At 39.6% G+C, this 13466-nt stretch overlaps 1 protein-coding gene across 1 annotated transcript in view; it reads left to right on the top strand.

Annotated features, from left to right (window-relative positions):
* LOC124717275 (delta-like protein 1) overlaps positions 1–13466 on the top strand; it is a 93496-nt gene that overhangs the window by 49447 nt on the left and 30583 nt on the right. Inside the window, exon 2 of the mRNA XM_047244089.1 lies at positions 11576–11753. Within this exon, the coding sequence (XP_047100045.1) occupies positions 11576–11753 (178 nt within the window). The remainder of the gene's footprint in view (positions 1–11575; positions 11754–13466) is intronic.

The raw sequence follows: 13466 nt of genomic DNA, 5'->3' as shown, positions 1-13466 counted from the left end.
TTATGAAGATCTGACTGAAAGGTTATGCAACTTCTTCCAGATAGTATTTCATTATAGGTAATTGCATCTTTTGCAAAAAGTCTAAGGTTACTGTTAATATTGTCTGAAAATTCATTAATCTACAACATGAGCAGTAAGGATCCCAGCACACTTCCCTGGGGCACATCCAAAGTTCATTCTGCATCTGACAATGACTCTCCATCTAAGATAACATGCTCCATCCTCCCTACCAACCACTTCTCACTCCAGTCACAAATTTCATTTGATACCCATATGATTGTATTTTTGACAGTAAGTGTAGGTGTGGTACTGAGTCAAATACTTTTCGGAAATCGAGAAATACTTCATATATCTGATTGCCTTGATCCAAAGCTTTCAGTACATCATGTGAGAAAAGTGGAAGTTGGGTTTCAAATGATCGATGTTTTCGAAATCCATGCTTGTCGCATTGTGGAGGTCATTCTGTTCAAGATGCCTCATTGTGTTTGAGCACAGAATATGTTCTAAGATTCTATAACAAATCAATGTCAAGGATACTGGGTGGTAGTTTTGTGGATAACTTCTGCTACCCTTCTTGTAGATAGGTGTGACCTGTGCCTTTTTCCAAGAACTGGGCACAGTTTTTTGTTTTTGGGATCCACGATAAATTATAGTTAGAAGAGGGGCTAACTCAGCTGCAGATTCAGTATAGAATCTAACAGAGACTCCATCGGGGCTTGGAGTTTTGTTCAAATATAACAATTTCAGCTGTTTCTCAACACCATGGGAACTAATACTTGTTTCATTCATCTTGTCAGTGGTACGAGGATTAAACTGGGACAATTCTCCTGGTTTTTCCTTTGTAAAGTAACATTTTAAAATGGAGTTAAACATTTCAGCATTTGCTTTGCTACCCTCAATTTCAGTTCCTGTCTCGTTCACTACACTCTGGAACCTAACTTTGGAGCCACTAATAGCCTTTACATATGACCAGAATTTCTTAGGGCTCTGTGAAAGATCACTTGACAATAGTCTGCTATGGTTGTCATAAAAGGCATAATACATTGCTCTCTTGACCACCAAATGCATTTCATTGAGCATCTATCTATCTATAGTCTTATGCTTTGTTTTACACCTCTTACACTGTAATCTCTGTTTCCTTAGAAGTTTCTTTATGGTGACTGTATACCATGGAAATTCCCTCTCATTATGAACTGTTCTACTTTGTACGCGTCTATTCAGTGCAGGTCAACTGTTCTTTTAAACTTGAGCCAGAGATACTCTGCATGTTACTGCCCTGTGCTGAAAGTTTCAAGTTCCTAATTGAGATATGGCACTGCTGATTTTTTATCTAGTTTACAGAACATATATATTAAAAAAAGATGCTGTGACTTACCAAACAGGAAAGCGCTGGTAGATAGACACAATAAAAAACACACAAACACACACACAAATATCAAGCTTTTGCAACCCATGGTTGCTTCATCAGGATAGAGGGAAGGAGAGGGAAAGACGAAAGGATGTGGGTTTTAAGGGAGAGGGTAAGGAGTCATTCCAATCCCGGGAGCGGAAAGACTTACCTTAGAGGGATAAAGGGGCAGGTATACACTCGCACGCACACACATATCCATCTGCACATATACAGACACAAGCAGATATATGTAAAGGCAAAGAGTTTGAGCAGAGGTGTCAGTCGAGGCGGAAGTACAGAGGCAAAGCTTGGTATTTGTGTGTGTGTTTGTGTGTTTTTTATTGTGTCTATCTACCAGCGCTTTCCCGTTTGGTAAGTCACAGCATCTTTTTTTAATGTATTTTTCCCATGTGGAATGTTTCTTTCTATTATGTTTACAGAACATATATATATTTTTTGGCTTGCTTTAGTTGTCCTTAGTACTTTGGTAATCATTGTTGCCACATCCACATCATGGTTACTGATACAATTTTTGGTGTGGACACCCTCAAAGAGGTGAGGTCTGTTTGTTGTCATTAGATCCAATATATTGCCACCGTGGATGGGGTTCCTCATTATTTATTCTAGGTAGTTTTCAGAAACAGCATTTTGTAAAGTTTCACAGGATGTCTTATCACGCCCACCACTAACCAAACTGTAATTTTCCCAACTGATCGTTTGGTGATTAAAATCTCCACCAATGATTACAGTATGACTGGGGAACTTATGTAGAAGTGAACTGAGGTTTCCTGTAAAGTTTTCAGTTACATCAGGTGAGTCTGGTGGGCAGTAGAAGGATCCAATTACCATTTTATGCCCAAATGATCTCACATGCAGCATCAGTTTCTATCTTGGTAGATTTGAGTGTCTTGTGTACTGCCAAAAATACACCACCTCCATTTCCCCTTTGATATACACTCCAATTTCCACCAAAAATTTCACTGCTATCAGTTTCAGGTTCCAACCAGCTTTCAATATCTAGTATTATGAGAGTGAAGTTCGGTGGCAGGAGGAACAAGACTTCTGGTCAGGTGACTACAGGGTTATAAACACAAAATCAAATAGGGGTAATGCAGGAGTAGGTTTAATAATGAGTAGGAAAATAGGAATGCGGGTAAGCTACTACAAACAGCATAGTGAACGCATTATTGTGGCCAAGATAGATACGAAGCCCACGCCTACTACAGTAGTACAAGTTTATATGCCAACTAGCTCTGCAGATGACGAAGAAATTGAAGAAATGTATGATGAAATAAAAGAAATTATTCAGATTGTGAAGGGAGACGAAAATTTAATAGTCATGGGTGACTGGAATTCGAATGTAGGAAAAGGGAGAGAAGGAAACATAGTAGGTGAATATGGATTGGGGGACAGAAATGAAAGAGGAAGCCGCCTGGTCGAATTTTGCACAGAGCACAACATAATCATAACTAACACTTGGTTTAAGAATCATGAAAGAAGGTTGTATACATGGAAGAACCCTGGCGATACTAAAAGGAATCAGATAGATTATATAATGGTAAGACAGAGATTTAGGAACCAGGTTTTAAATTGTAAGACATTTCCAGGGGCAGATGTGGACTCTGACCACAATCTATTGGTTATGACCTGTAGATTAAAACTGAAGAAACTGCAAAAAGGTGGGAATTTAAGGAGATGGGACCTGGATAAACTAAAAGAACCAGAGGTTGTACAGAGATTCAGGGAGAGCATAAGGGAGCAATTGACAGGAATGGGGGAAATAAATACAGTAGAAGAAGAATGGGTAGCTTTGAGGGATGAAGTAGTGAAGGCAGCAGAGGATCAAGTAGGTAAAAAGACGAGGGCTAATAGAAATCCTTGGGTAACAGAAGAAATATTGAATTTAATTGATGAAAGGAGAAAATATAAAAATGCAGTAAGTGAAACAGGCAAAAAGGAATACAAACGTCTCAAAAATGAGATCGACAGGAAGTGCAAAATGGCTAAGCAGGGATGGCTAGAGGACAAATGTAAGGATGTAGAGGCCTATCTCACTAGGGGTAAGATAGATACCGCCTACAGGAAAATTAAAGAGACCTTTGGAGATAAGAGAACGACTTGTACGAATATCAAGACCTCAGATGGAAACCCAGTTCTAAGCAAAGAAGGGAAAGCAGAAAGGTGGAAGGAGTATATAGAGGGTCTATACAAGGGCGATGTACTTGAGGACAATATTATGGAAATGGAAGAGGATGTAGATGAAGATGAAATGGGAAATATGATACTGCGTGAAGAGTTTGACAGAGCACTGAAAGACCTGAGTCGAAACAAGGCCCCCGGAGTAGACAATATTCCATTGGAACTACTGACGGCCGTGGGAGAGCCAGTCCTGACAAAACTCTACCATCTGGTGAGCAAGATGTATGAAACAGGCGAAATACCCTCAGACTTCAAGAAGAATATAATAATTCCAATCCCAAAGAAAGCAGGTGTTGACAGATGTGAAAATTACCGAACTGTCAGCTTAATAAGTCACAGCTGCAAAATACTAACACGAATTCTTTACAAACGAATGGAAAAACGAGTAGAAGCCAACCTCGGGGAAGATCAGTTTGGATTCCGTAGAAACACTGGAACACGTGAGGCAATACTGACCTTACGACTTATCTTAGAAGAAAGATTAAGGAAAGGCAAACCTACGTTTCTAGCATTTGTAGACTTAGAGAAAGCTTTTGACAATGTTGACTGGAATACTCTCTTTCAAATTCTAAAGGTGGCAGGGGTAAAATACAGGGAGCGAAAGGCTATTTACAATTTGTACAGAAACCAGATGGCAGTTATAAGAGTCGAGGGACATGAAAGGGAAGCAGTGGTTGGGAAGGGAGTAAGACAGGGTTGTAGCCTCTCCCTGATGTTGTTCAATCTGTATATTGAGCAAGCAGTAAAGGAAACAAAAGAAAAATTCGGAGTAGGTATTAAAATTCATGGAGAAGAAATAAAAACTTTGAGGTTCGCCGATGACATTGTAATTCTGTCAGAGACAGCAAAGGACTTGGAAGAGCAGTTGAATGGAATGGACAGTGTCTTGAAAGGAGGATATAAGATGAACATCAACAAAAGCAAAACAAGGATAATGGAATGTAGTCTAATTAAGTCGGGTGATGCTGAGGGAATTAGATTAGGAAATGAGGCACTTAAAGTAGTAAAGGAGTTTTGCTATTTGGGGAGCAAAATAACTGATGATGGTCGAAGTAGAGAGGATATAAAATGTAGGCTGGCAATGGCAAGGAAAGCGTTTCTGAAGAAGAGAAATTTGTTAACATCCAGTATAGATTTAAGTGTCAGGAAGTCATTTCTTAAAGTATTCGTATGGAGTGTAGCCATGTATGGAAGTGAAACATGGACGATAAATAGTTTGGACAAGAAGAGAATAGAAGCTTTCGAAATGTGGTGCTACAGAAGAATGCTGAAGATTAGATGGGTAGATCACATAACTAATGAGGAAGTATTGAATAGGATTGGGGAGAAGAGAAGTTTGTGGCACAACTTGACCAGAAGAAGGGATCGGTTGGTAGGACATGTTCTGAGACATCAAGGGATCACCAATTTAGTATTGGAGGGCAACGTGGAGGGTAAAAATCGTAGAGGGAGACCAAGAGATGAATACACTAAGCAGATTCAGAAGGATGTAGGTTGCAGTAGGTACTGGGAGATGAAAAAGCTTGCACAGGATAGAGTAGCATGGAGAGCTGCATCAAACCAGTCTCAGGACTGAAGACCACAACAACAACATGAGAGCTTCACTGCTTTTTGTGAGTGTTTCAAACTCTGCCACTTTGTTATGAATGCTTTAGCAGTTTACCATTAGGATTTTTATACTCTCTCCCTGTGGGAAGCATTTCTTTGGATCTTACACTGATACTTCAGGGTTTCCTACAGCTGTCGTTATCTGGGTTGGATGGAGAACTGTCTGATCTAAAAAATCCTTGTGTGCACCCCACACACAGTCAGCTACCTGAGTAGCAGCTTCAGATGTATAATGCACACCTGACCATTTAGGGGGACCCTACAGTACTCAACCGTATGGCACAAGTCCAGGAAATCACAGCCTAGCTTGTCGCAGAACTTTTGAAGTCTCTGGTTAGGTCCTTCCACTGAATTCAGAACCAGAAGTTCATGATCAGTTCTGGGGACAATGCTGCAAATTCGGAGCATCGTTGACATTCCATGCACAATGCTGGTCCCCTCAACCTTCTCTGCCAAATGCTGGAATGATGCAAGAATGACTCAGAGCCCAGACATCAGGCATCATTTGTTCCAATGTGCGCCACAATCCGCACCCTGTTCCCTCAGTGGCTGCTGGAATAACATGTTGAATGAGGCCCTCAGGCATACACACTGAGGGCATCAGATGCCCTTTCCTGAAAAAATCTAGAAAAAGCTGAAGAATCTGTATTTTAAGACACTTGACGATAGATGCTGCCTAGGTCATGTGAAAGTCTAGATTCAGAGTTGCAGGAACCAGTATTAAGTGAGCAGTCTATGAACATGCTACAGCATTCTACATGTCACTTCCCATGTGACTGTGAAGATGAAATTTGACTAATTAAATTGCACACATAGGTGGCTAGAGAGTGATATTGGAACCTCCATAAAATCTTGATTATGTTGACAGGCTGATCTGCAGCATAGCCTGAGATCTGGGTGATAATTTGGTTGTCAGTTAGCCAAGCCAACAAATGTCAGATCCAAATAAAGGCTTTGGTAACAGGCTGATCTGTTGTGTAGCCATATGTTTGCACTTGCACCATATTTAATGCATTTTCCATCTGTAATGATTCTTTCATCATAGAGAACTATAGCTGAAATGCAGATTTAGAAAACCTGCATTAGCTAATCGACAAGTCTCTGCTTAGTATTTTGGTGCATATTATGTATAAACTCATATCGTGCACAAACTAGGGGAAAAACAAGGGGAGGTCTATTGTATATCTTTCTAACCAGCCATTCATTCCTCGCTTCATTGTGGATTGGAACAGGTACAATGTGAAGTACATTCTGTCTGGCACTTCACAGTGGTTGGCAGAATAGCCTGTGAATATATGTAGCCATACAATTTTTCACCAGGACAACAAACTTCAAATAATTTCTTTCTCCTTCAGAGGAGAGCTATAAAAAGTAATCCATATTGGTTTGCTTCTGCCCCTTTGTGATATATTTCTTTGGTAGGTCTGTAGAACTGCAGTTCTGGTAGCTTCAGATTTGTTTCAGTTCCATGCCATAGAATTTTGAATTTCCAACCACTTTGTCAAAATACAGATACTGTATGTATAATGACCACTCAATAAAGAATTATCATAATTATTTTGACAATATACCTTTACTCATCCTCATAATTTTGATGGTTCTTCTCAAAACAGTCTTCTTTGGATGTGATCCACTTGTTCCAGCTTCTCTGATAATCCAAAGAGACAAACTGGAAACCATCTTTTAATAGGATAGGTCCTTCAGAATCACCTCCACAGCCTTCATTACTGGTTCTGATGATGGGAAATGTTTTCCACGATGGTGTTTCTTCAGGTTAGGGAATAGGAAAAAGTCACATGGGGCTAAACTCAGGCTATAGGCATTGTCAGAGATGGACATTGATTTTTGCAAGATATTCAAGTAACAACATTTTCAAGATGCAGCTACACATTATCTTGGTGTAGCATCCAGCCTGTTTCACAGATATGTGGTCTTTTGCACCTGATATGGACTTGCAAAGTTTTCAGAACATCCCTGTAGCATTGTCGAGTCACTGATGTGTGTGCAGATAGAACAAGCTGATAAGTGATTCCATGAATATCAAAAAGAGATGACTGTCTAGCTTTTCCAGAAGAAGCAACCACTTTTGCTTTTTTGTGGCTTGATGCCGAAGGAGATTTCGACACTGAGCTTTGATGTTTGCTGTTAGGATCAAAATAAGGTGGGCAAGCAGCAACAGTGATTAACTTTGAAAGAAACCCCAGATATTCCTCTACCATCAACTTCAACAGCATTCATATAAGTGTCTTTTTGTTTGGAAATCAGTTATCTTGAACCAACCATGCACACATGTGTCTCACATGTAAATTTTCTTTCTCCAACTTGTCAGTGGCACCTAATGAAATTTTCAATATTTCAGATAGTGTTTGTAAGGCTATTCATCGATTTTCTCTCACTATGACAGCAGCGGTGTTGAAGTTTTCTTCCATTAGAGCAGTAACTGGAGTTCTGAGTCCACCTTCTTTGAAACTGTCTCACCTCTTTAAACTATTTATACAATCTTTGAGCTGTGCTATAGGGAAGAACAGACTGTCCACAGGCCTGAATCATTGCATAGGCTTTAACTGAAGATTTGCTGAGATGAAAGCAGAATTTCAAACCTGCACGTTGTTCATCAAACATCATCTTCATTGTTGCAATAGCTCAATGTCTCAGTATACTCACCTCTCACAGGGGCGAATCAGGTATAGCAACAGTGAAACTAGTGTGGTGTGTTTGTTACACATCAAGCTAATAATAATAATCATAAGACTAAATTCTAGTGTGATAAATTATGATCATAAAAAATTATGATCATTCTTTATTAAATAGCCCTCTTCTATTTCCCCTTTGTGTTGAGATGAAATTTTTCATACTGCTGCATCAAAAGTAACCAGATCTCCAACATGCATCTCCAGTAATTTCTCTGTATTTTTCTGCTTTGTTTTCAAATTAAGCTCCAAGCAGTTAGCCGATTTACCAATTCATAGCCACCAACTGATATTTTTTGTTATGAAACAAAGGCTACAGTTTGAGCCATGCTGCTGTAAGGACAGACCATAGTTAGAACGAAGCAGATTATTACAATTAGCCTAATTGCTGTGGTGATATTGAATTCATCCTTCCAAAATATTCTTAGAGCAGGTTGACACAGAAGCACATATAAAAGTTCCTAATAAACAATGCCAGCCTATAAAGCTTTTTTTTTATATTACCAATTATCATAATTTGATAAAATCGTAGACATAGTCTTGGAAGGAAGCAATTTCACCTTCAGAAGATCTAATTGCTCCTGTGGCAATGTTTCCCAAAGCATGACTATACAATTGGAAAATTCTGAGATATTCAATCTGGATGAGGTTCATTCGATCCAGAATTGTTGCCGAAAACTATTAACACAGAGGTTTTTTTCCCTCTTACAGCCACTCATTCACTGTCAGTAATGGAAGTACCGGTAAATTGTCACAGAAAATCCAGTGAAATGGTTCATGTCATCTCTGTCTTAAAGGAAACAAAGAGAATCAATAGGAAATAGCCATGTATTGTGCAATCAGTCTTCACTGAAATGCGAACTTAGTGTAGAACTGTAACTTTATATTCTATATAATCTTGAACTTAAAACAGTGCTATTACTGGAAAACACTGAGTTTTATTCTCAGGAAATGCAAACACATCAATAAATCACATAATTCTCATAAATTCCATGGAGGGGCGCAATGAGCTCTGACGTCATGGTCAATCAAATCTCACATGTGTTTGATTTGTTTCAGATCTGATGAGTTGGGGGGCCAGCACATCAATTGGAACTCAGCACTGTCTTCCCCAGACCACTCCACCCCACTCCTGGCCTTGTGACAGGGTGCAGTATCTTGCTAAAATGCACTACCATCAGGAAACATGATCATTATGAAAGGTTGTACATGGTCTGCAACCAGTCTACAATATTTCTTGACCATCATGGCACCTTTCATGAGCTCCAATGGACCCACGGATGCCCACATGTTTGTTCACCAGAGTGTAATGGATCTGTCACCAGCTTGTCTCTGTCCTGCAGTACAGATGGCAAGGAGGTGTTCCCCTGGAAGATGATGGATTCTCACCCTCCCGTTGGCATGATGAAGAAGGCATCAGGATTCATCAGGCCATGCAATGCTCTGCCACTGCACCAACATACAGTGCCAATGGTCGTGTGCCCATTTCAGTCATTGTTGCCGACGTTGTGGTATTAACATTGGCACATGCACGGGTTGTTGGCTGCAGAGACACCTATCGCTAGGAGTGTTCAGTGTGCTGTGTGTTCACATACACTTGTACTCTGCCCAGCATTAAAGTATGTTGTTAGTTCCACCACAGTTTGTGACCTTTCCTGTTTTACCATTCTGCCCTGGTTACTAAATCCAACATCTGTAATGAGGGGTGGCTGCCCAACCCTATGACATCTGACTCACCACAGCACCCCTTGAACACTCAACAGCCTTGCAGTTTCTGAAAAGCTTGTGCTCTTGGTCAGACTCAGATAGATTGTGTGCCTTACCCGTTCTACTCATAGGCAGGATGTGCACTAATACTACATGCACTATACTTGTGTCTGACTAGCAATCGTGCCTCACCAGATGACACTGCAATCATCTGGATGTGCTTATATCAATAGTAGGTCAATCATAATGTGCTGACTGATCAGTGTACTTGTTCTACATCCTTGAAAATCATCTTGCTTAGGGTTAACAGAGGTAACACAGAGTCCCTGTGTAAATGTATTATGTATTTTGGTTTTCTGACATGCTCCATAGCCTTGAGCAGCGGTAGTCAACCTGGTCCCTGTCACCCACTAGTAGGAGTTCCTGCTTCCATGGTAGGCAGTAGGCAGTAGTGATTTTTTGGGGGGGGGGGGGGGGGGGAAGAAAAAGAAACCACACATTTCACATTTTCATTGCATTTTCATAAAGTTTTGACATAAAGTATTTGCTAAGTAATTTTAATTAACTGCTTTAATCTGCTGTAATTCTGCACTCTATATTTCATTAAGTAAAGTTAATTCCCTAATTTATAAATCATTATTACTGTGGAATTCTTGGGCGGCTAAAAAATTTCACTACTAACAGAGCTACAACAGTGGGCAGTAGGTAGAAAATAGTGACTACCACTGCCCTTGAAGATCTCCCCAGTATGAATGTGCAAAACAAACAGTGTGTCTGATCTAATCTAATGTAATATGATGCAGCTTTGATAGACTTCTCCCAGTCATCCACTCCTCCAAATCTTCTGCATCTCTAGCCTGTGGCCTGTAGTATTTCCCAATTTCACCTACGTTGGATGCACTTGGGTCTTGAGCCACCATAAGAATTTGTTAAGAACAATAAAGTTACACATCTGGCTGAATATATAATGTTCACTTACTCCTCGTTACAGCATGCTTTAAATCATGAAGCTGTGAAGGGCAAATCACAGCATTTTCTGGTGTGGCATTTGTATGTATTTCTGAATAATTTTCATGAAACTTCACAATACTTTCAAATGGTTGTTGTGATGTATTATGGCAGGACTTGTTGACCTAAGATAGTACACTGATAAGCGCTGTGCCAGCTTCAGCCCTAAGGTGAAATAAGGATAGATTGACGAACAAGAAGTGGATAGAGGAAGAGAAATTAGAGGTCAAATGATCAGTGTGACTAAAACCTGAAAAGAAGATGGGAGAAAACATAGAGCAAGAAGGGTGGGGGTAGTGGAGAGGATGAGGTTGATATATGAGAACTGAGGGAATAATTAAGTAAACAAATAAAATATTTCATAATAACATTAAAAAAGTTTTGGAGGTATTTCATGTTATTCCATGTTAAGGCCAGGGGAGCAGAAGGATATGAGGATATGAGGGAGAACTGATTCCTGTCTCCATAGTTCTAGGAACATCTCACCTGATACTTGCTTCTCTGGCAGCTCTGGCACATCTTTATGTTGTATATATGTGGGTTATATGTACGACTATTAACTGGCCTTCCCCCCTTCCCCTGACTTGATGTACTGTGTGATACATAGCACCCAACGATGGAGCAACACTCTCCAAAATAATTGAGTTATTAAAATGTCATTTACAACTGGAGCAGATTTCTCTGTCTCATCAATATGATCCTCAGTTGTGGTTGTTCTTAAAATCAACTTTATATCTCACTGGGAAGACTGAGTGACCTGCCATTTCATTCTAATCTTTCACAACCTTTCACTCCTTCCTCCCTCAGGAAGGAACTAATATGTGAGATATTGGGGCAGTTGTGGAAAAGTTGAAGTTTTGTTCCACAAATCATCTTCCCCTGAGATGCTCATCTGGTTTCTCTTTGTATCTTCTAGTGTAACTTTATGAATTTTCTGTGTGCACCACAAGTGATTGCTGTGTCGGTTCGGCAGGCATGCGAGGTTCCAGCGAGCCAGAGCGAGCACAGCCACTACACGTGCAGTGACTCTGGGGAGCTGAGCTGCCAGCCGGGCTGGACGGGCGACGTGTGCGACGTGCCCATCTGCCGCAAGGGCTGCGACCCACTGCAGGGCTACTGCAAGCGGCCGGGGGAATGTCGCTGCAAGATGGGTGAGTCAGTCTAGTGGAGGGCCAGTCTGGTTGGTGTCTGGCTGCAGCAGTGGAGGGCAGCCAGGCAAGCAGTAACTTAATCGGAGTTAGCATATCTGCGCTTTGCTAAAGAAAAAATTGTGGTAGACTCCTGCAAAAATACACAGTTCTACGTATTTCAGTCCCACTAACAAAGGCAAAAAGCTTTATGATTAGAAAGATATAAAATGAAAAGCAGTGCATCTATGGGAGGTACTGTGTGCTGAGGAAGCTGGAATGTAGGAATCAGCATAATGTCTCTCATAAATATCTAGAAAATTACTGGATGTGCCTTATGTTTCACCAACTACATAACTGATTGACCATTCATGCAGAGTAACACAGGTGTTTACATATGGTGTTAAAAACATTTAAAATATAAAACGGAATGAAAAGTCCAGTAGCCCACAATAACTGTATTTGTTGGAGTTTATTGGTGACTCCCACTTTGTGGGGTGTAAGTAATCCACACCCAGTTTCCTAACTAGATGCATAATATTCTCTGCTTAAATCTATTCATTCAGAACTTTCAAAATATCTTAGAAAACTTCAAGGTATTAATTTATAAAAATATCTGTACAGTTATACACCAGAAGGCACAATTTAGAAGTTATGAAAACAGTTAAAAATAGTATGAATCTCTAATTGACTACAGCAAATTCAGTTATTGCAGACTATTAGACTTTTTATTCAGTTTCGTGTTTTAAATGTTTTAACAACTGTATGTAAAAACCTATGTCATACTGTAATAATGGTCAATCAATTTTGTATAGTTACTTTAGCTGTGGTTGCCCTTGTTCTATAAATCATTTGTTCACAAAGTGCCCTCAAGGAAATAAAAATTAAAAATTAATAATAAAAACATTATTATTTACCATTTTTATTAATAGCTGAGGAATAATTTATGTGTATGATGAAGTTACAAGTGTGTGATACTCAAGTTTTGAATTTTTAGTGCACTCTATGTATTTACCCCTCAAGCTCTCTCTCTCTCTCTCTCTCTCTCTCTCTCTCTCTCTCTCTCTCTCTCTCTCTCTCTCTGTGTGTGTGTATGTGTGTGCACATGTGTGTGTTTAGAAATTGAGAAATATCAATGAAATGTATCAGAACACAGAAAATGTATCAGAAACAGTATGGAAGAGAATATTACTAGTTTTTGGGAATATTTGCAGAATTCATGACAAAAGACTACCCAAAAGAATTTTCAAACTGCAAAAGCCAGGCTTATATATTTTTCTGTATCCAGTGAGGCTTGTTGTACATGGATAGATACTTAGAATTTACATGCTGAATGTAATTGCGACCTCTTATTATGAAATGGAATCGGTCTGACTGACAATTGTAGTACATTTCCTCTGGAAAAATTGTAGCAATGTGCTGATCATTTACATGACTTTTTTATGTACATAAAACGATTATTACTTAACTATGTTCAGACACTTTTTATTTCCCTCTCTTCAACACACATGTGCAAAAAAGATTTTTGTGGTTGAATACCTTACTCTGTTCTATGTGAGAGAAGTAAAGTTGCTACTCATCATATAGCGGAGATGCAGAGTCATGATAGCCACAACAAAAAGATTCGAGATTCACACAATTATAGCTTTTGGCCATTAAGGTCTTTGTCAGCAGTAGACACACATACACACACACTCTCACGCAAACACAACTTGCACACACATCTGCAGTGTCAGA

Source organism: Schistocerca piceifrons, chromosome 9 (genome assembly GCF_021461385.2).
Source record: "Schistocerca piceifrons isolate TAMUIC-IGC-003096 chromosome 9, iqSchPice1.1, whole genome shotgun sequence".
NCBI classification, from domain to species: domain Eukaryota; kingdom Metazoa; phylum Arthropoda; class Insecta; order Orthoptera; family Acrididae; genus Schistocerca; species Schistocerca piceifrons.
This window is presented reverse-complemented; position numbering and strand designations above follow the sequence as displayed.